Raw genomic sequence first — 24735 nt, 5'->3', positions numbered from 1 at the left:
AAGACTGCACATAAACAGTGTGTTTGCCCTCTTTTGCTACTTTTGTTTAAAACAAGTGCTTCACTGATAACATATAGGTTGTGTGCATACTTTTTATTATTTTTATGTAACTTATCTTGTTTTACAAACATGCATAAGTGTTTTCTTTTCCTTTAAGTAAATCTGTGATAAAACAAAGCAGCAAAGCATCAAACAATGGAAAATCCACGATGGAATGTAACATTACTGTGAAAAGGAAAGTTGCTACTCACCATGTAGTGGAGATACCGAGTCAGCAATAGCCACAACAAAGTGACAATCTTTTTGTTGTGCCTATCTGTGACTTAGCATCTCCGCTATATGGTGAGTAGCAACTTTCCTTTTCACAATATTGATACAACGCACCCAGATTTTTGAGATATAAAGCTGATGTTTGTGTTGATGCAATATGTACAAGTGATAAGATTGCCTTTGTCATAAGTATTTTGCTTCACTCTGTGATAGATCCTTCTTGTAAAGTTTTAATGGTAGCTAAAACAATGGTTCACACTTCTACATGGGATATTTGTGCAATTAGTGTATAATTATTCAGTTAAAAACACAATGATGATATCTGATATTAGAATAGCTATTAGGATGTCATCCACACACAGAAATTACTTATACCACTGTAACAATTAATTAATAATCAATGAATTTCTATGCTTAATTTTTTGAATGTTAATTGCATGTTAAATTTCATTTCTCAATTAATTTAGTATCAAAGTTTTGATTTTGGTGGAGATATGTACCTTTGCATGTTTTGAATTTAAAATAATCACTGACACCGACAGTTATTAGTAGCAGATATGGCAAGCCGAGAGTAATTTGTGTATGACTGCAGTGAGCCATGGGAAGGATCATAAAAAAAAAAGATTTTCATTTTTGATTTACTGTCACACAGTATTAGCTATGAATATATATTTTGAAATGTTTGTGTGATGAAGAATAACAATATAAGGAAAAGAATTGGCATTTCGATCCAAGCTGTCGTAGACAGTGGTCACGTGTGCATGAGGAGTGCTTGCTTGCTTGTATGATGAATATGTGTGTGTGTCTTCTTTTCTGAAGAAGGCTTTGGCCAAAAACTAAATGTGTAACAGTTTTTTGTTGTGCCCGTCTGTAAATCAATGTGTCATCTCTATGGTGAGTAGCAATGTATCCTTTTCCTTATGTAGTTGATATTCCTACTTGTAGTTCCCACTGCATGATGAAGTGTTGACTGATGTTAAAAAAATAAAGTTTAAACTGAATTGAGTTATGTAATTTCATAATGGAAGAAACCTCATTCACAATAGTAAACATAACCCAGAAAAGCAGTGAAGGGATATTTAGTAGCCAACATAATTCACCAAACAGCAGAAGTGTCAAATTTGGTGACCAAGATATCAACATCAGCTCACTAATGTGCACCTCAAACCACTGTAGCATGGTTTCAGCCTTTTGACATGGGCAGTTACCCTGCTGGAAGATGCTGTAGCATGAAAGGATGCAGGTGGACCCAATAATGCTATCATAATCCACAGCTATAACTGTGCCTTTGATTACTATCAAGTGTCATTACTATTCTATGAAAGCTCAGGAGAATTTCACACACAGCATGATACTGCCTGCATCAGGCTGTGACAGTGGCACAGTGCATGTTTTGGGCAACTGTTCGCCAAGCTAATGGCGTATCCAGACACATATAATTTGAAAACTGGGGCAGCCACAACTAAAATAATTATACACAACTGACTGACGAATCATGAAGCACAATAGGTTTTTAAATGCAGGTGTTGAATGTTTAAAAATATAAAAATGAATGAAAAGTCTAATAGTCCACTGTAGTTGTATTTATTTAAGTCAATTAGATACCCACACAAAAAGCTGTGTCATATGGTACAGGGAGTTACAGAAAGCCACAGATTAACAGTTGGTGTTGCTAGGGAAACTTTCCAGCCCTCCTCAATTGATAAAAACCATCATCAATGCTGAATGTCCAGTCTGTGTTAAAATTACGAACTTTACTGGTTAAAATATCTTCCTGTTGGCCTATATCATGTAACTGATAAGATGAGGTGACTGTTATGTTTTTGTATCAGGTACAAAATTTGTAACAACCGGTGAAATGTCTTGATATGTAACCATACTCATCTTCACATTCCTTGTGCTTTTCCTTTGCTACAATCAAGTCATCTTGCATCTTAAAAAACTGTGATGTAACAATTACAGAAATATGATTGCTGACAACAATAATGTAACTGCATTTTCAAACACAGGAACATGAAATTTACCATAAATCTTGATCATAATAGTTTCATTAAGGGCAAGAATATAGGTAGAGGTAGATTTGTAGCTCTCCAGAGCAATGATCAAAGAAGACTATAAATTTCATCATACTTTTCTTAGCATAGAATATGCATCATAACAGAGTTCAACTAGAGTATATACTACCCCCACATGGATCCTTCACAAACTCATCGTATTTAGTTGTCTGTGCGATCTACATAAATTTTTAGGAATTTAAAGGACATTCAAAACTACAACACTTTTTTGTGATGATCCTACCTTATATATAGGAGAACTATACTGAGTAATAAGGTGTTTAACACCCGTGCACCAACATACCGTGTTGCGAAGAATACATTAACACTTATCAAGCTCCATTCACTTGAAAAGAATAGATGTCAGTAAATATCTGTAATTTCTCATTTTAGGCATTTTGCTAGACTTGTGTGAGGAAGTAATATACAAGGGTAATCCCAAAAGAAAGGTCTCCTATTTTCTTATAAGTACATAGACCTGTTTATTTCTACAATGGTTTACATCAGTTTACAGCTTGAATATTTAGCTATTTTTCGACATAATCACCATTTCTGTCAAAGCAATTTTGTAGATGCTGTGGCAGTTTTTGTATGTCCATGTCATTCCAGCTTGCTGCCATGCTGTTCAGAAAGTTATGAACCTCTTCTTTCACCTCATTGTCGGAGCTGAATCGCTTTCTGGCCAAATGTTCTTTTAACCTAGGGAACAGGTGATAGTAACTGGGTGCCAAGTCAGGACTATAGGGTGGCTGGGTGATAATGTTCCACTGAAACTGTTGCAGGAGACCAACAGTTTGCTGAGTGATGTGCGGGCGAGCATTGTCATGGAGAATGTGTACGCCCTTGCTCAACATTCCTCTTCTCCGGTTCTGAATTGCCCATTTGAGTTTTTTCAGTCTCGTGGCACCTGTCAGCATTAATTGTGGTCTCAGCGATGACACAGGCATACAAAAACTGCCACAGCATCTACAAAAATGCATCGACAGAAATGATGATTATGTCGAAAAATAGCTAAATGTTCAAGCTGTAAACTGATGTAAACCATTGTAGAAATAAACAGGTCTATGTACTTATAAAATATGGGAGACCTTACTTTTGGGATTACCCTCGTATATCACTGCAATGTACTCTCTGGGCGTTTCCTTCCAACATTATACATACCACCACTAATGCAGCAACAATCACAACTGAGGAAGGAAACTTAGAGACGTATAATGTATTAAAGTGATGCTTATAACATAGCTAGACATGTATATTGCATCGTTGCACAAGAAACAGAAAAATATACTGAAAAAGAAGAACTATCCTGCACATTTTTGATGATTACAATCTCACACAGGAATTACTGACTAACAAACAAAGTATTCTGCTGGCAGTTTAAAGAAGCATACCCCTACATAACCCACACATCTCCCCATGCTTGCAATGCATTTAGCATAGCAGTATGATCAGAATGCCTACCACCAGCAAAATACTTTTTTGTTGATGATGATTATCCATACCAGTAGCAAAAACCTCTGGGAAGGTGAAGCTGCTGCCAGCCATATTTGCAAATGCAACATCACAAAGTAACATGCTGCGCAATCTTGGTTCAATTGGTAAATTTTCCAGGATCTGACCCCAGTAAGTTGACTGATGAATCACAAATAGTGTTGGAAGACTGTATCATCAATTTTCACATAGTTTATGACACTCGTTAGACACAATTACTCCACACATTTAAAAAAAGCTCTGCAATGTACCTGAGCAATGATTGTTGGTAAACCTACGGATTAATCGAATTTTCTGGATTTTACCATTGTGAGCTGTATGTGGAATGAAGTAATATGTCACAACTGTATAGGCACTTTTGACAAATAAACCTTGGCTATATATTTGACAGTATTATGGACAAAAATGTCATGGATTGAGAAAAATACGTTTCTCCAGCTTGAATGTTGCACTTATACACATATGAAAGATGAGTCATGTAAGACATAACACCCCTTTCATTTGGTGAACAGTGACAGTGTTTAAACTCAGAGGAGTGTTCCTGGAGCCACTCTGTAGTAATTCTGTACCTGTGGGATGTTGCATTGTCCTGCTGGAATTGTCCAAGTCTGTCGGAATGCACAGTGGGCATGAATGGATGCAGGTGATAAGGCAGGATGCTTACACACGTCACCTGTCAGAGTCTTATCTAGACACATCAGGGGTAGCACATCACTCCAACTGCACACGCTCACACCTTTACAGTGCCTCCACCAGCTTGAACAGTCCTCTGCTGACATGCAGGGTCCATGGATTCAGGAGGTTGTCTCCATACCCATACACATCCATCCACTCGATACAATCTGAAATGAGACTCGTTTGACCAGGCAACATGTTTCCAGTCATCAACAGTCCAATTTTGATGTTGAAGGCCTCAGGCAAGGAGTAAAGCTTTGTGTCGTGCAGTCATCAAGGGTACATGAGTGTGCCTTCAGCTCCAAAAGCCCATATTGGTGATGTTTCGTTGAATGGTTCATAGGCTGGGACTTACTGATGATCCAGCATTGAAATCTGCAGCAATTTGCAGACAGTTCTTGCATGATCTTTTTCCAGCTGCAGCGATGTTGGAGATTTGATGTTTTACCGGATTCCTGATATTCACCGTACACTCGTGAAATGGTTGTACAGAAAAATCCCCACTTCATTGCTACCTCAGAGATGCTGTGTACCATTGCTCATGCGCCAACTATAACACCACGTTCAAACTCACTTAAATCTTGATATCCTACCATTGTAACAGCAGTAACTGATCTAACAACTGTGCCACACATATGTTGTCTTACATAGGTGTTGCTGACCACAGCACCATATTCTGCCTGTTTACATAACTCTGTATTTGAATACGCATCCCTATACCAGTTTTTTTGGAGCTTCAATGTAGAAGATGTACCAGTGGATTAGTGACTCTGAGTTGCAATGCAAATATTGAATATAAGTTTTGTGACCACTGAATGCAATGTGATGCTGCAGTACAATGGCTGGCCAGGTCTCTTGATTTGACTCCTCTTGATTACTTTCTATGGGGAGCACTGAAAGATGAAGTCTATGATGAAGGTCCGAACTATGCCAGAAGATATGCGCCACTGAATTACCATAGTGTGCAAAGGGCATATCATCCAAAGGCCTTCATCTGTTCATCTATCTCTCAAATAGCAATTGCACATATGTCTTGCAGTTAATGGTAAACAATTTGAGCATGTACTTAAGTAAAGTGTAAAACTATGTTTCAGTAAGAAAAGTATTTATTTTGTGGGTGACATGTTGTCAGCCATTCTGAATAAACTGTTTAGTTTATTTAAAGTGTACTCCATCCAATTACAGTTTCAAATAGTATTTATAGACACATTTATCTAACACTGGGTGGTTTACTTTAGGAGCATTCAGGCATCTCCAGTCAAAGACAGATCAGGTATTACTATTATTTTTTTCATATTTAAGAATGTTAATACAGTAGCTGAGTTTTGGTTTTGACAAGCAAGCAGCAACAGACAGCATTTAAATGAAAAACTGCCTATGAAACTGTATGTAGTTGTTTCCACAAAATCTGGAAAAGTACAACCTTTGAAAGAGTTTTCCTAAGCCCAATCTGACATGCCAGAATCTAGCATATGTCGTGGTCCATATACAAAAATTATGTGACACTGTACCTATTCATATGGGAAAATGTTTTATCTTAGTAGCGTAGGCCCGTCTTCCTGCATATAATTGCAGAGCCCTGCGTGAGAGCTCTGTTTGGAAGTGTTTACATCACAATAGCTAACTCTGGCCACAACTTCCAATTTAATACATTTCTTGGATTCATTTGCAAAGAGTTTCAGCCTCAATATTGACAAGCATTATATCACAATACTCACTTTTCAAGCACTTTTGGGTGCCGTTAAAAAAGTTTATCATTATATTTAAGAAATCGTACTTGCTTCCATACCTCAATCAATATAAGAGGTAAGACATTTTACAACATCAGAAAGTACATGCTCTTTAGTGTACTATCATTTTCTGATAACCTAATCTCTGTACTTGCAACCATTCATGAAATAAAAAGGGTGTTACATCTTACCTAATCTCTCTCTCTCTCACACACACACTCTCTTTCTCTCTCTCTCTCTCTCTCTCTCTCTCTCTCTCTCTCTCTCTCTCTTGACACATATGAGGCTTCATAATAGCCACAATTGAGAAATGATGAACGAACAACTTTATTATTAAGATATATTGTAAATAAATTCAACAACTTGTCTGTTTCACTCCCTTTGTTAGAAACATTCCAGGACAGGTTTTTTAAAAATCAAAGTAGGCTTCCTGATCTATACACAGTTGCCAATGTTTATGGAGGTCTGAGAAGTAAGCACGGAAATTTTCAACTGCAATGCTTATAAGCTTATTTGTCACAGACCTTTCGTTGTCTGAAATATCTTGATGAAGCTTTCCTTCCAGTCCCACTGACACTTGTGGAAACAAGAAAAAATCTCAATGCAAGAGGTCAGGTGAATATGGCGGATGTGAGATGGCAATAACAGAATGTCTAGCCAGATACTCAGTAACAGATAAAGCAGTATGGGAACTTGCATTGTCATGCACTATGAAACAGTGCTGAAAATGCAATAAGTCAGGGCGGTGATGTTGAATTGCATGTCACAAACATTTCAAGACTTCAATGTAAAGAGCTTGGTTCACTGTTTGACCTGGAGGAACACTCATGGTGAACAAATCCTTTACTATCAAAGAATACAATCAATGTTGTCTTTGTTCTTGAAGGACATCGTTTGACTTTACCTTTTTTCGAGGTTGGTGATCCAGACTCTGCCATTTAGCACTTTGATGCTTCATGTGACGGCCATACTGGTAGCACCAACTTTCATCCCCAGCAATAATCATCGACACAAATGTAGGATCATGTCTGGCTCTATCCAGTAATTCTGCAGAAATTCTTCATCTTTCCCCATCCTGTTCATCTGTTACCGTGTGAGGGTCGAGTTATGCATTAAGTTTCCATTTCCATAAATCTTCATTTAAAATGTTGTGGCACACTTTACAATTCAAATTAAGTTCTTCTGATGTCATACACATGGTTACATGATGGTTTTCTTGTAATAATGGACTTGCATGCTCCACATTTGCATCGATATGTGTTGTAGATGGGCGACCAGCTCTGGGATCATCTTGCACTGAATCTCTGCTTTCACAAAACTTTTTGTACAACTCAAAAACATGACTTCTTAAAAGTGCCTCACATGCATATTCTTGCTTAATCATTGTCCACATTTCACTAGAAGATTTCCCGAGCTCAATGCATAACTTAATGCTCACTCTTTGCTCACAGTCAGCATTCATTGTGTCACCGTAAATAATGCACCAAGAATCCAAACAGTGTTTTGCAAAGCACAGCCCTGCCACCGAGTGAGTTTGTGTGGAAACATGGCCAAGGTCATTTCAGGGATGCACACATACCAGGTACCATAAAAACATTTTTCCTGAATGAGATTTTCACTCTGCGCTGGAGTGAACTCGGGACCTTTGCCTTTCGCGGGCAAGTGCTCTACCAACTGAGCTACCCAAGCACGACTCACACCCCTTCCTCACAACTCTAGTTCTGCCAGTACCTCGCCTCCTACCTTCAAAACTTTACAGAAGCTCTGCTGCGAACCTTGCAGAACAAGCACTCCTGAAAGAAAGGATATTGCGAAGACATGGCTTAGCAACAGCCTGGGGAATGTATCCAGAATCAGCGGAGTGTACGCTGATATGAAACTTTCTGGCAGATTAAAACTGTGTGCCAGACCGAGACTCAAACTCGGGACCTTTGCCTTTCACGGGCAAGTGCTCTACCAACTGAGCTACCCAAGCACGACTCACACCCCGTCAGGTCCCAAGTTCGAGTCTCGACCCGACACACAGTTTTAATCTGCCAGGAAGTTTCATACCAGCGCACACTCCACTGCAGAGTGAAAAATCTCATTCTGGAAACATCCCCCAGGCTGTGGCTAAGCCATGTCTCCGCAATATCCTTTCTTTCAGGAGTGCTAGTTCTGCAAGGTTCGCAGGAGAGCTTCTGCAAAGTCTGGAAGGTAGGAGACGAGGTACTGGCAGAACTAAACCTGTGAGGATGGGGTGTGAGCCGTGCTTGGGTCGCTCAGTTGGTAGAGCACTTGCCCACGAAAGGCAAGGGTCCCGAGTTCGAGTCTCGGTCTGGCACACACACACGACCAAACTGTGTGTGTGTGTGTGTGTGTGTGTGTGTGTGTGTGTGTGTGTGTGTGTGTGTGTGTCATACTGAAATGACGCTAGGTTATGTTCCTGCTTGTATTTTATAAATTCTGTAGGAGGTATTCATTGGGGCTCATATGGTGTTGTGGTCGCAGTCAGTGATCAATGCGCTGACTTCAACTCAGAGAGACCTCAATGTCATAAGTCACTCCAAAAAATACTTTGTGCAGATGCTTTCCTTGGATGATATTTACAAGATACAGAAAAACAAATGTCACCTGAATATTCCATATTGCGAGTCATTTGCCTTGGTAAGGTCAATTGTATCAAAGCACAGCAATAAACAGCCCCTCAAGTCTCTGACAGTTTACTGAAGTAGGCTAGACCAATATACACTGCCAAGGGGACGAGGGGAAGGGGCGGGGGAATTAGAACACCTGGAAAGATGATATTGATCTTGCCTCGATGATGACATATATGGGGGATGGCATATGTGCTGATAATGGTTTCAGCGTCAGCCAACAGTTAGCATAGCGGGATTATTACCAGGGCACCATCCGTGTCTACCCATTAATAAGGAATGCTCAAGGTCAGAAGGCTCAGCATGGTGAAAACATATGAAGCACGCAGGCAACCATGCCATGGAGATGCACTCACGGTTCCTACAGCCAAACGAGTGATTTTGAAAGGGGTCAAATTGTGGCCTCCTGAGTGGCACGATGGTCCTTTTGGAGAATTTCTGCATTAGTTGTGTAACAGTGGTCTAGTGAACATTCCCACAAATGTAGACAAGGTTCTGGATGTCCACACAGCACAGTGCCCCCCCCCCCCCCCTCCCAGGATCATCATATTTTAAGAACAGCAGTGGCAGATCATACAAAAAATGAAATGATCATACGGCATTGTTGGCCACGAGACCCCATGCGAGGTGTTCGACCGCCGGAATTGCAAGTCCATTTTAGCTGACGCCACTTCGGCGACTTGCAAGTCAATGATGATGAAAGACACACAACATCCAGTCATCACGAGGCTGAGAAAATCCCTGACCCCGCCGGGAATCAAACCCGGGACCCCCTGCGCGGGAAGCAAGAATGCTATCGCAAGACCACGAGCCACGGACGCAGTTCATACAGCTACCGCAGCACAGATAAGAGAGCTTGTGAGACTACACATGACAACATGAACTCTTGAAAACTGGTTATTAGCACTCACACCACAGCATCAATGTGCACGGGTTGACTGATGCCATCTGCAGATTACTTTGAAGATGGAATGGCACACTGCCTGCATGCAAGTGGTGTCAGCATATATGACATAGACCCTGTTAATCACTGTCTCATAAAGTGCATTCATCCTGGACAGACTGGCCCCACCATAGGCTTTATGGTCTGTGGTGCATTTAAATGTTACAACATTGGGATTGCTGGAGGTGACACTAATCAGTGTTCGGTATGTGCAGAATTTTGTTAGACTCGTCCTTACAACAGGAAGCAGATGTGTTGTTCCAGTGGGCTAGTGCTCACCCCCACTCTGCCTGTGAAGCTCAGTGTGCTATGCAAAGTACAGCAGCTTCCCTGGCCAGCACTATCTCCAATTGAGCAAGTGAGGGATATGATGGTGCGAGATGTGACCCATACGACTCGCCAACCAACAACTCTTACAGAACTATGTGAACATGTCAAGGAGGTGTGGCATAACGTATTCCACGACAGTATTCACCATCCGCACAATCGACTGGATGCCAGAATCAGTGCTTGCATTGCTGTCAGTGGAGACTACATCACTTACTAACAGGGGGTTGCAGCATGCGTAGGTACCTGGTACCTCAGAACTGCTTGTGCTATTAATCTGTAAACGTAACCATTTCAGGTACTCCATATGCACTGTTGCAACAATAAATCTTGAGTGAATTGGAAAGCTTTAAAAGGATGTACCAATTTTTTTTCCAGCAGTGTGCGTGTGTGTGTAATATTTTACATGCTAATTAGAGATACATCCATTTATCATCAAACAACAACAACAACAATAATAATAATAATAGTAATAATAATCTACATTGAAATGTTTGACAAGTTGGAAATTTGAGTCAGTCAGGGACAGTATCCATATGATATTGCAGTGTCCGAATTCCAATGCAAAGTTCCTTCAGCAATGCATGCATGTCTGAAAGAGCAAGCACTTCAGTGACTACAGTCATTATGAAAGACATGAAATGTATTCGCAATTACAGATATGGACTACCATCAGCTTATAATGGAATGATGACAATGAAAATTTGTGCCGGTCTGGGATCAAATCCAGATTAGCGATAAGCAGGAAATCTGAATTCGAGTCCCATTGTGGCACAAATTTTCATTGTTGTCATTCCTTTATACAGCTGATGGTAGTCCATATTCACAACTACGAACACATTTTGCGTCAGTATCCATATGGTCAAAGAGGTTAAGGCAACTGCTCATGAGAAGTGGTAAACAAGGCCCTGTGTGGCAAACTGTCACAATTTCCAATCCATCTTTTCCCTTTCCTTTCCCTTCCTACATTTTATGTTTACAAACCCAAAACAATGGTGCTAGTAACACCTTTTTCACCTTACTCAAAGTATTACTATATATGATCAAATGGAGAACATCCTAAAGCAACACTGAGCTATAATCCCATAATTGAGAAAAATAATGAAATCTGATTTGATATACCTGCATGCCGATGGAAGATAGCAGAACAGTCCTAAGTTAATGAGTAAACTTTGATTAATAATAGTTAACTTCTACCCACGTACTATAGCTGAAACTACACAACCAAACATGAGATTGAAAGCACATGATATTTAATTTAAAATACCACTTCATTTTTGTCTGAATTGTCTCTAAAAACATATAATTATCATACAGGGCATTAACGAGCATATTGTGAGATAGTGTACTCACGGATTTGTATAGCAAGTCCTGTACACACAAACAGGGTTGTTGATCCTTCACCTGTGACACCATAGGCAATCAAACTAATGACGACCACTATCATTCCCACGAACACAACTCCAATCCAAGGCGCAAGCAGTTGACGCACTTGCTGCAACAGAATTGTTAAAAAATGCAAGTATTATTATTACAAATAATATTTAGAAGAAGACTGAAGAAAGCTATTGTAAGATCCTGTTTTTACACTTTTCAGCGGAAAGACCCAAAAAAGTGAAAAATGCAGGAAAGTGTAAAATACTGGGAGGCATAGGAAACACAACAAGCAAAAATGAATAAATTACTATTACTGCCATTTGTTTATGTTGTTAAATTTTGGCTAATAAAAAAATCTGAAATAATTAATTGATTTTGTTTCTTCTTAACAGCACGTAGCTCAACTTCTCTCTTCACGGTAAACAAAGCATCAACCACAAAGGCAATGGCCAAGTGATGATACACGCACAAACATGCATGCATGCATATTTCCCTCTGCATTCTGATCATGTCTGGTAGTGTAAATAAAACATGGAAGCAAAAGTTTTTCGTGAAACCGCATTAGAAATATATTTGTGTTATAATGTGAGATTTATTATTGATAATCATTATAAAATTACAGTAATTAAAACTAGAAACACAATATTGGTTAAAACACTTAAGTTGGCAATCTTCGTAAAGAGAGAACAATAGGCATGAAATGACAGCTTGTTGCTAATGAGGAGGTCACTCGGCTCAGGGACATCCTGAGTGAGAAAGAGGGTGGAAATTGTTGTCTTGTTATGAAGCATCTTGAGGAGGAATGTTTATGTCTGACGTCAGGTCGTACCAACCAGAGGACTGCGCACTTAGTACAAATTAAATATTTGATGTGGAAGTAAAAACAATTTGTGAAAGCCCATTATAGAGACAGCTATCTTCAAAAGTGATGTTTATTTGTGTAAATGACTGTAAATTAAATTAAAGCTGTTGCAGTACAACACAATTAGCAGAAGGAAGGTTGTTGCTGGATATCGCTAAGGCAACTGCAAACCTATAATACAGGCTGCTATAACCCAACAAATTAACAATGAAAATCTCGCTTACTGCACTAATTCTACATTACATGATCAATAACTCTGCAGATAGTCTGCATTTTCTGCTTTATTCAAAGGCTGACTTTGAGCAGGAATATGAGGCACTTTTAGCCAAAATCTGTATGAAAATGAATGTTAAAGTTTGTGATGTCAAAGAAAACTTAAAATGCAGGAAATGTTGTAACACACAATCGTTAATGATAGGAAATCATTGTATTGAGATGACAGTACTTCTGTTGGAACCGACAAAAATGAAAATCAAAAGTGGGTAAATGTAAAATGCAGAAATGTAAAAATGGAGTTTTACTTAACTCATAGTTGCAAATATGAATAACCACCACCTGTAGAAAGGAATGATGACAATGAAAACTTGTGCCAGACCAGGAATTGAACATGAATTTCCCACTTTATGTGTGCAGTTCACTTAACGGATCAGGCTATCCGTGCACGACTCGCAGCCAGACCCAAACTTCCACATGTAACTGTTCCCATGACACAACCTATACTTGTAAACACATTATGCAGTTCCTGTCTGAGGTGTTGTTGTTGTGGTCTTCAGTCCTGAGACTGGTTTGATGCAGCTCTCCATGCTACCCTATCCTCTGCAAGCTTCTTCATCTCCCAGTACTTACTGCAACCTACATCCTTCTGAATCTGTTTAGTGTATTCATCTCTTGGTCTCCCTCTATGATTTTTTACCCTCCACACTGACCTCCAATGCTAAATTTGTGATCCCTTGATGCCTCAGAACATGTCCTACCAACCGATCCCTTCTTCTAGTCAAGTTGTGCCATAAATTTCTCTTCTCCCCATTTCTATTCAGTACTTCCTCATTAGTTATGTGATCTATCCATCTAATCTTCAGCATTCTTCTGTAGCACCACATTTCGAAAGCTTCTATTCTCTTCTTGTCCAAACTATTTATCATCCACGTTTCACTTCCATACATGGTTACACTCCATACAAATACTTTCAGAAACGAATTCCTGACACTTAAATATATACTCGATGTTAACAAATTTCTCTTCTTCAGATACGCTTTCCTTGCCATTGCCAGTCTATATTTTATATCTTCTCTACTTCGAACATCATCAGTTATTTTGCTCCCCAAACAAAAAACTCCTTTGCTACTTTACGTGTCTCATTTCCTAATATAATTCCCTCAGCATCACCCGACTTAATTCGACTATGTTCCATTATCCTTGTTTTGCTTTTGTTGATGTTCATCTCATATCCTCCTTCCAAGACACTGTCCATTCCGTTCAACTACTCTTCCAAGTCCTTTGCTGTCTCTGATAGAATTACAATGTCATCGGCAAACCTCAAAGTTTTTATTTCTTCTCCATGGATTTTAATACCTACTCCGAATTTTTCTTTTGTTTCTTTTACTGCTTGCTCAATATACCGATTGAATAGCATCGGGGAGAGGCTACAACCCTGTCTCACTCCCTTCCCAACCACTGCTTCCCTTTCATGTCCCTCGACTCTTATAACTGCCATCTGGTTTCTGTACAAATTGTAAATAGCCTTTCGCTCCCTGTATTTTACCCCTGCCACCTTTAGAGTTTGAAAGAGAGTATTCCAGTCAACATTGTCAAAAGCTTTCTCTAAGTCTACAAATGCTAGAAACGTAGGTTTGCCTTAGAAACGTAGGTTTGCCTTTCCTTAATCTTTCTTCTAAGATAAGTCGTAAGGTCAGTATTGCCTCACGTGTTCCAATATTTCTACGGAATCCAAACTGATCTTCCCCGAGGTCGGCTTCTACCAGTTTTTCCATTCGTCTGTAAAGAATTCGTGTTAATATTTTGCAGCTGTGACTTATTAAACTGATAGTTTGGTAATTTTCACATCTGTCAACACCTGCTTTCTTTGGGATTGGAATTATTATATTCTTCTTGAAGTCGCAGGGTATTTCGCCTGTCTCACACATCTTGCTCACCTGATGGTAGATTTTTGTCAGGACTGGCTCTCCCAAGGCCGTCAGTAGTTCTAATGGAATGTTGTCTACTCCCGGGACCTTGTTTTGACTCAGGTCTTTCAGTGCCCTGTCAAACTCTTCACGCAGTATCGTATCTCCCATTTCATCTTCATCTACATCCTCTTCCATTTCCATAACATTGTCCTCAAGTACATCGCCCTTGTATAGCCCCACTACATACTCCTTCCGCCTCTCTGCTTTCCCTTCTTTGCTTATAACTGGGTTTCCATCTGAGCTCTTGATATTCATAAAAGTGGTTCTCTTCTCTCCAAAGGTCTCTTTAATTTTCCTATAGGCAGCATTTATCTTACCCCTAGTGAGATAAGCCTCTATATCCTTACATTTGTTCTCTAGCCATCCCTGCTTAGCCATTTTGCACTTCTTGTCGATCTCATTTTTGAGACGTTTGTATTCCTTTCTGCATGCTTCATTTACTGCATTTTTATATTTTCTCCTTTCATCAATTAAATTCAACATTTCTTCTGTTACCCAAGGATTTCTACTAGCCCTCGTCTTTTTACCTACTTGATCCTCTGCTGCCTTCACTATTTCATCTCTCAAAGCTACCCATTCTTCTTCTACTGTATTTCTTTCGCTCCTTCTTTTCAATCATTCCCTAATGCTCTCCCTGAAACTCTCTACAACCTCTGGTTCTTTCAGTTTATCCCATCTCCTTAAATTCCCATCTTTTTGCAGTTTCTTCAGTTTTAATCTACAGTTCATAACCAATAGATTATGGTCAGAGTCCACATCTGCCCCTGGAAATGTCTTACAATTTAAAACCTGGTTCCTAAATCTCTGTCTTACCATTATATAATCTATCTGATACCTTCTAGTATCTCCAGGATTCTTCCATGTATACAACCTTCACTCGTGATTCTTGTACCAAGTGTTAGCTATGATTAAGTTATGCTCAGTACAAAATTCTACCGGACGGCTTCCTCTTTCATTTCTTACCCCCAATCCGTATTCATTTACTATGTTTCCTTCTCTCCCCTTTTTCCTACTCTCGAATTCCATTCACCCATGACTATTAAATTTTCGTCTCCCTTCACTACCTGAATAATTTCTTTTATCTCATCATACATTTCATCAATTTCTTTGTCATCTGCAGAGCTAGTTGGCATATAAACTTGTGCTATTGTAGTAGGCGTGGGCTTCATGTCTATCTTGGCCACAATAACGTGTTCACTATGCTGTTTGTATTAGCTTACCCGCACTCCTATTTTTTTATTCATTATTAAACCTACTCCTGCATTACCCCTATTTGATTTTGTATTCATAACACTGTATTCACCTGTCCAAAAGTCTTGTTCCTCCTGCCACCGAACTTCACTAATTCCCACTATATCTAACTTTAACCTATCCATTTCCCTTTTTAAATTTTCTAATCTACCTGCCCGATTAAGGGATCTGACATTCCACGCTCCGATCCGTAGAACGCCAGTTTTCTTTCTCCTGATAACGACGTTCTCCTGAGTAATCTCCGCCCGGAGATCCAAATGGGGGACTATTTTACCTCCAGAATATTTTACCCAAGAGGATGCCATCATCATTTAACCATATAGTAAAGCTGTACAGAGGCGAAAATTTTAATTTAAAGTTGCTGCCTAGTACTGGCTGATGAATACAGTGTTGCAGTGCCATGTTGTTAACAAGGACAATTCAATGCTCCACTGGACATGCGTGCAAGTCCTAGAAAACAGGCACTGCGGCAACTAGAAATATGTGAAATGTATTTGCAGTTATGAATGCAAACAACCATCAGTTGTATAGGGGAATGATGACAATGAAAATTTTTGCCAGACCAGGACTCAAACCCAGATTTCCTGCTTTACATGAGGAGTCGCCTTAACTGCTTTGGGTATCCATGTACAACTTATGGCTAGACCCAAACTTCCATATGTCACTGTTCCTGCATCACAACTTGTACTCGTACACACATTATGTAATTCTCGTACAGGGGAGGACATTTTGATTCGAAGTCGCTGCCTGGTATCGGCAGATAATTATGATATTGTAGTGCCAGTGTTGTTAAGAAGAACAATGCATTGTCCCTTTGGACATGCTTGCACTAAGAAGAATGATGCAATTTTCCTTTGAACATGTATACATGTCCAAAGGAACACTGCATTGTTCTTCTTAACAATATCAATATCATATTTATCTGCCGATACCTGATGATGGTCGAAGTAGAGAGGATATAAAATGTAGGCTGGCAATGGCAAGGAAAGCGTTTCTGAAGAAGAGAAATTTGTTAACATCGAGTATAGATTTAAGTGTCAGGAAGTCATTTCTGAAAGTATTCGTATGGAGCGTAGCCATGTATGGAAGTGAAACATGGACGATAAATAGTTTGGACAAGAAGAGAATAGAAGCTTTCGAAATGTGGTGCTACAGAAGAATGCTGAAGATTAGATGGGTAGATCACATAACTAATGAGGAAGTATTGAATAGGATTGGGGAGAAGAGAAGTTTGTGGCACAACTTGACCAGAAGAAGGGATCGGTTGGTAGGACATGTTCTGAGGCATCAAGGGATCACCAATTTAGTATTGGAGGGCAGCGTGGAGGGTAAAAATCGTAGAGGGAGACCAAGAGATGAATACACTAAGCAGATTCAGAAGGATGTAGGTTGCAGTAGGTACTGGGAGATGAAAAAGCTTGCACAGGATAGAGTAGCATGGAGAGCTGCATCAAACCAGTCTCAGGACTGAAGACCACAACAACAACAACCTGGTAGCATCTGTCAATTAAAACGTCCCCTCGTGAGGGTATTACATAATGTGCGTAGGTTGTGATGCAGGAATGACAACATATGGAAGTTTGAGTCTGGCTGTGAAAAAATTGGAAATCCGGGTTTGAGTCCTGATGTGGCACAAATTTTTGCTGTCATCTTTCCCTTATACAGATGATGGTCATTCACATTTGCAACTGCAAATACATTTCATGTACAGGGCTATTACAAATGATTGAAGCGATTTCATAAATTCACTGTAGCTTCATTCATTGACATATGGTCACGACACACTACAGATACATAGAAAAACTCATAAAGTTTTGTTCGGTTGAAACCGCACTTCAGGTTTCTGCTGCCAGAGCGCTCGAGAGCGCAGTGAGACAAAATGGCGACAGGAGCCGAGAAAGTGTATGTTGTGCTTGAAATGCACTCACATCAGTCAGTCATAACAGTGCAATGACACTTCAGGACGAAGTTCAACAAAGATCCACCAACTGCTAACTCCATTCGGCGATGGTATGCGCAGTTTAAAGCTTCTGCATGCCTCTGTAAGGGGAAATCAACGGGTCGGCCTGCAGTGAGCGAAGAAACGGTTGAACGCGTGCGGGCAAGTTTCACGCGTAGCCCGCGGAAGTCGACGAATAAAGCAAGCAGGGAGCTAAACGTACCACAGCCGACGGTTTGGAAAATCTTACGGAAAAGGCTAAAGCAGAAGCCTTACCGTTTACAATTGCTACAAGCCTTGACACCCGATGACAAAGTCAAACGCTTTGAATTTTCGGTGCGGTTGCAATAGCTCATGGAAGAGGATGCGTTCAGTGCGAAACTTGTTTTCAGTGATGAAGCAACATTTTTTCTTAATGGTGAAGTGAACAGACACAATGTGCGAATCTGGACGGTAGAGAATCCTCACGCACTCGTGCAGCAAATTCGCAATTCACCAAAAGTTAACGTGTTTTGTGCAACCTCACGGTTTAAAGATTACGGCCCCTTTTTCTTCTGCGAAAAAAACGTTACAGGACACATGTATCTGGACATGCTGGAAAATTGGCTCATGCCACAACTGGAGACCGACAGCGCTGACTTCATCTTTCAACAGGATGGTGCTCCACCGCACTTCCATCATGATGTTCGGCATTTCTTAAACAGGAGATTGGCAAACCGATGGATCAGTCGTGGTGGAGATCATGATCAGCAATTCATGTCATGGCCTCCACGCTCTCTCGACTTAACCCCATGTGATTTCTTTCTGTGGGGTTATGTGAAAGATTCAGTGTTTAAACCTCCTCTACCAAGAAATGTGCCAGAACTGGGAGCTCGCATCAACGATGCTTTTGAACTCATTGATGGGGACATGCTGCGCCGAGTGTGGGAGGAACTTGATTATCGTCTTGACGTATGCCGAATCACTAAAGGGGCACATATCGAACATTTGTGAATGCCTAAAAAAACTTTTTGAGTTTTTGTACGTGTGTGCAAAGCATTGTGAAAATATCTCAAATAATAAAGTTATTGTAGAGCTGTGAAATCGCTTCAATCATTTGTAATAACCCTGTATTTCATAATGGCTGTAGTTGCTGCAGAGCCTGTTCCTTCAGATGTGCATGTGTGTTCGAATGAACACTCCATCATTCTTGTTAACAACACAGACACTGCATTTACAGCATTTGTAGATTTTTAAAAAAGCAATGATAATGCTGACTAGAATATACTCTTCAAAATTCTAAATCTATAAGGGATAAATACAGGGATTTAAAGGTTATTTATAAATTGTACAGAAAATAGACTGCAGTCAGAGAGTCAAAGAACACAAAAGGCAAGCAGCAGATGAGAAGTGACTGAGAGGGGTTGTCGCTTGTCTCTCATGTTATTCATTCTACACAATGAGCAATCAGTAAAGGAAACCAAAGAGAAATTTGGAAATGGAGGTTGAGGAGGAGAAATATAGAGTTTGAGGTTTCCCGATAACATAGTAATAGAACTCATTGTGAGGCATCAAGGAATTGTCAATTTGGCAATAGAAGGGAAAAATTGTAGAGGAGACCAAGGCATGAATACAGTAATCAGGACCTCATGGATGTAGGCTGCAGTACTTATGGAGAGATGAAGAAGATAGCTAATTGTGGAGAGCTAAATCAAATCTGTCTTTGAGCTGAAGACCAAAACAACAACAATATCTGTCATTTACTTTGAATATAAAATTCCAGATGAAATACAAGCACAAAAATTTAATGGAGTTGTCTGATTAGCAATTAATGTCGTGTTCCATTTTGGATAACCAATGATAATTTATGTGGATCTCGTGTGTGTGTGTGTGTGTGTGTGTGTGTGTGTGTGTGTGTGTGTGTTTTCTAATGACAGCTGTTAGTTGCGTAAATGATGAGACATTTCCATTATACTTTATATCACTATGCATGTCTAAGTCCTCTATCTACTTCTAGGTGTAGTCTTTACTTGAAATAGCTGTCTGTTTTTCATCATAAACTGCCCTTTGACAGACATATTCCTTGTCTTAAAGTCAGGTTGATAAAAATGAGTATTCCTGTTTTAAAACTTTGCATGTAATTAGCCTTCATTCTTGTAATTGAAAGTATAATCTGTGCACATAGAAGTATGTGGAAGGTATACAGAATGTGAAACTTCCCAACACATTAAAACAATGCTAGACTGAGAAGAATGACCCTTACCAATTTAAGTTCAAGTCTGACACACAGTTTTAACAGATAGGAAGTTTTCACAATAGTGCACACTCCACTGTTGAATGAAAGTGTCATTCAGAAATGTTGTTTGGTTTGTTGATTTGGGGGAGGTCATCATTCCCATCAGATTAGGGAAGGATGGGGAAGGAAGTCGGCCATGCACTTTCAAAGAAACCATCCTGGCGTTTGCTTGAAGCAATTTAGGGAAATCACAGAAAACCTAAATCAGGATGGTCGGATGCGGGTTTGAACCGTCATTCTCCCGAATGTGAGTCCAGTGTGCTAACAACTGCGCCACCTAACTTGGTATTCAGAAATGGATATTCTTATCCATTATGGCAACTTAGAGGTGTTACATTTCCTTAAGATAATAAGACACTGTCCATTTATCAATAAATGAGAGCTACATTAATTTAAATCAACTTATTCAAATAGTACAGTCAAACTCATTAGCAGAAATGGGAGCAAACAAAATCTCAAACAAATATGACATTTTGCATTATAGCTTGACAAAAAGAGTACATTTTAATATGATAATGGACAATCTTGAGTGAAATACAAACAACGGCATGAGCAAAGAAAATCACTTGCTATGCAGAGGAAGTGTTGAGCAGTTGATAAATATACAAATACGAAACTGGACGTTGTAACTCAGCTATTGATATTGCACCCTTCTTCAGTAAGAAACAAACCACACCATTTTTTTGTACACACCAACAACTACATACTGATACACGGTTACTCCACAATTGAAAAGAGATGTTCAAATAAATCCACAGTAAAGCCACAAGCAAACACTAAGTAGTTATCACATGGTACATGGCCTTCGGTGAGCACCTTATTGATGTGGTTTCCAACATTGTTTTGAATGGTTGGAAGTGTTCAGCTGCACCTATTCTGGAACTAGTCATTCACTAGAACAGGTACAAGATAGAAGCAAACATGGTTTTGGCAGAAAGTTAAAGACCACTGGAGATTTGGAAGGATTCACTATCATAAAATTATTTTTGAGCACTCAATGGCATATGATTCCTTAATAATATGTTACTGGTATACTAGTAAAATGTTTACACTAGCATAGATAGATTATTGTGCGTGATGATCCATTTCAACCAAGGAATCAGTATCATGTGGTTTGTTGTTCCTTGTGCACTGGTCAGTCTACTTACAACAGCAAGACAAGTCACACATGCTATCAAAGGTCTTGTATAAGTACATCAAAACATGATCACACAAGCTGCCTCTAACACTTGTAACAGATGGCAGTGCATGCATCGGTCTGATACTTGCAAACTCTGCTTCAAAACATCCATAAATTACACAGGCAAAATAGAGCTGAGTAGTCTTTTACATTTACAACTTCTCTAATTTATATCAGAAGCACCAAATTACAAATTAAAAAAAGAGTACAAGTTATAGGAATACAAAAGACAAATACACTTACAACAAACAACAGGAAAAAGGCGAGTATGTATGTACAAAACAGAACAGATTAGTCAGACTAGTTTAGTCCACACCTGCATTAGGAGTCGCTGAATGGGGTCTATGAGGCTGCATGACTTGAGGCAGTTTGGGCATGACTATGTGTTGTGTTGTCTGGACATTGCCATAATTGCACAAATTAAAAGGCATTGGTTATCTCCATTTTTGGGGATTTGTTTTGGATCCTGTTCCTGTCTGCAGGAAGACAATAAACAAGGTATATATGTCTCTGCACACGTTAATGAGGGTGCTGAAGTGAGAGTAAGAATACAAAGAAGGATGCCTATACATCACTTGGAAGACACCAACTGGAGTACATGACAGGAGTATGGGATCCCCTGCAAAGACACCTGTCTAAGGAGACAGAAGAAGTACCAATGGAAGGCAGCCAAACAGTTAATGGGATAGTACAGAAGAACAAGTAATATCACAGAAATGATAAGGAAACTGCAATGGAGCATAAATGCAGACATTATCCACACACTACAGTATGATGGTGGCTGAAATAACAATTATAAGTCTCTTGTGTAAGTTATAAACAATAATGGGGTTTTTATGATGCAATGAACGTATTCCAAAACTGAAAGTCTCTGGAAGACCTAATGATGTCAGTTTTTGTTGTAAGATTGGTACCAGTACATGATCACAGTCCCCAGTGATATCTGAGAACAATGCTGTCACTTTGTTTTCTTTTTTCCAGTCTCTAGTTATATCTGCATATAATAATGTTAAACTATCTAAAGTAACATTTCCTCTACAAAACCCAAATTGTGTTTGGACGAATACCATCCACCAAAAGTCTATTTGATACTATACACTAGTTTAATCACTGTATGACTGTTCTTACTGGAGTATTTCTGATACACAGGGACAAAGCAGTTGATTGTTATTTGACAATGGAAAATCCATAATGGAATAATGACAAAATTACGGAGAGGATAGGTTGCTATTCACCATATAGCTGAAATGCTGAGTCGCAGATAGGTGAACAAAAATGCAGTCAAACAAGTAATCTTTCAGCCAAAAAGGCTGTAATCAGAATTAAACAACATACACACATACACTCACACAAACACAATTCGTACACACAAGGCCACAGTCTTTGGCTGCCGAGGCCAGACTCTGGCCTCGGAAGTCAGAGACTGTGGTCATGTGTGTATGAGTTGTGTTTGTGGTATGTTGTCTAATTCCAATGAAGGCCTTTTTAGCCAAAAGCATACTTGTTTGACAATCTTTTTGTTGTGCCTATCAGCGACTCAACATCTCTGCTATATGGTGAATAGCAACCGAGCTATCCTTTTCATAATATTGGGATTAGTATTTGAATACTTTCCAAGTTTCATGACTGGTAGTATTATTTGTAAATTCTATCTTTGATAGCCTTTTTTTTTTTTTTTTTTTTTTTTTTTTTTTTTAATTGTATGTCGATTTCAGTTAGAGTGATCTTCTTCAGTGATTAAATAAAATAAAAACACATAAAGTCAAACATAAATGAGCGATGCAAAAACATATGTCCCAATTTCCAATAGAGAACATTGAGTTTCACAAGGTAACATTCATACCAAGACTATGTCCAGTGGACTCATATAATCATACAACAAATATAACTTCAAACATAGGTGTTTACAGTGAAGAACGTGCCAACTAGCAGGTAATATTCAAACTGAGCCAGCTGCTTACAAAAACCTATTACAGAAGGCAGGCCTATTAGGAATAAGGGACATAGCAAATATGTGCTTAGAATCATACCTCAAAGATAAAAGCAGAAAGTAGTAGTAGATAGTACTGATGACATCCATATTGGGCTGGTTTCTTCTAATTGGAGAGCCATTAAATGTGGAGTGCTCCAAGGATTCAGTCTTGGTCCTTTACTGTTCCTCACATTTATAAGTGACCTGGCTTTGTGTACAAAACTACAGTACTTTTTTTACCAGTTTTGCAGATGACACCAACATTATGATTGAGGGTCATAATGTGAAGATCTTCATGGATCTGTTACGAATAATCTTATTGATTTAATGAAATAGTTTAGCATCAATAGACCCTTGTTGAACTTCGATAAGACTAACTATATTCAGTTCACTGAAAATGCAAAAACTAAGGGCGAGTTAACTGTGAAGTGTGGCACAGAAACAACAGAAAGAGTTGAAACAATCAAGTTTTTTGGTACTGTAATTGACTACAGAGTAAACTGGTCTCATCATATAACAAATCTTCAGAAGAGACTCAGCTCATCACTTTTTGCCCTGCAAGTTCTCTCCAAGAGCGAAAATATACACACAGTGAAAGTAGCATAATATGGATATTTCCATTCTCTTATAACATATGATATTATATTTTGGGAAAACCAAACACTAGCAAATAAAATCCTCTTGGTCCAAAAACGTGCTGTAAGAATAATGAGCTTCATAGTCTCTAGATGTAGTTGTAGAACCCTTTTCCGGAAACAAGAAAATTTTTACTGTTAGTTCCCGGTACATATTTCCTCTTATGTGTCACATCAGGAAAAATAGAGAGTTTTGTAGAAAAAAATAGTGAATACCATGGATACAGTACTAGGAGAAAGTACAATTTCCACAATGATTGTAAAAACCTGACTATGGTGCAAAAGGGTGTGCAGTTCTCAGGCGCAAAAGTTCTTAATGTTGTCCCTCCAGATATTAAAAGTGAATTTGGTAAACATTCCTCTTTTAGGGAACATCAGAAGCAATTTCTATTGGAAAGGTCATTCTACAATTTGGGAGAGTTTTTTTAGCCACAATGAAAAAACCTAATAGATCTGTGGACCAGAAATTGTGAGTGCGATATACCACAGTGTAAGTTTGAGCCATGATGTGGATACCATACCCATGAAAAAATCAAACAATGGAAAATCAAGGATGGAATGTCAAAATATTATGAAAAAGAAATTTGTTACCCACCATATAGTGGACATGCTGAGTCACAGATAGGCACAACAAAAGACTGTCACAAATAAGCTTTCAGCCAACAACGCCTTTGTCAAAAATAGATTTCTACTTTCAACAAAGGCCTCATTGGCCGAAAGCTTTTTTGTGGCAGTCTTTTGTTGTGCCTATCTGTGCCTCAGCAACTCCACTATACGGTGAGCAACTTTCCTTTTCATTATATTGTTACCATACTCATGTAATATTCATGGTTATTTTCACTGGTTTTGTATTTGTTTTTCACTCTATGTGTCTAATGTTTGCTGTAATCTGTCATTCTTACCAGTTACGTATAATGCAAACATGGAGTATT

The 24735-nt window shown here is 39.1% G+C and overlaps 1 protein-coding gene across 1 annotated transcript in view; it reads right to left on the bottom strand.

Moving 5' to 3' along the window:
• LOC124777536 overlaps nucleotides 1-24735 on the bottom strand; it is a 204287-nt gene that overhangs the window by 7231 nt on the left and 172321 nt on the right. Inside the window, exon 5 of the mRNA XM_047252987.1 lies at nucleotides 11480-11621. Coding sequence (XP_047108943.1) covers nucleotides 11480-11621 — 142 coding nt within the window. The remainder of the gene's footprint in view (nucleotides 1-11479; nucleotides 11622-24735) is intronic.

Source organism: Schistocerca piceifrons, chromosome 2 (assembly GCF_021461385.2).
Source record: "Schistocerca piceifrons isolate TAMUIC-IGC-003096 chromosome 2, iqSchPice1.1, whole genome shotgun sequence".
In the NCBI taxonomy this organism is placed as follows: Eukaryota; Metazoa; Arthropoda; class Insecta; order Orthoptera; family Acrididae; genus Schistocerca; species Schistocerca piceifrons.
Note: the sequence above shows the minus strand (reverse complement) of the source record. Positions and strands in the feature narration are given on the sequence as shown.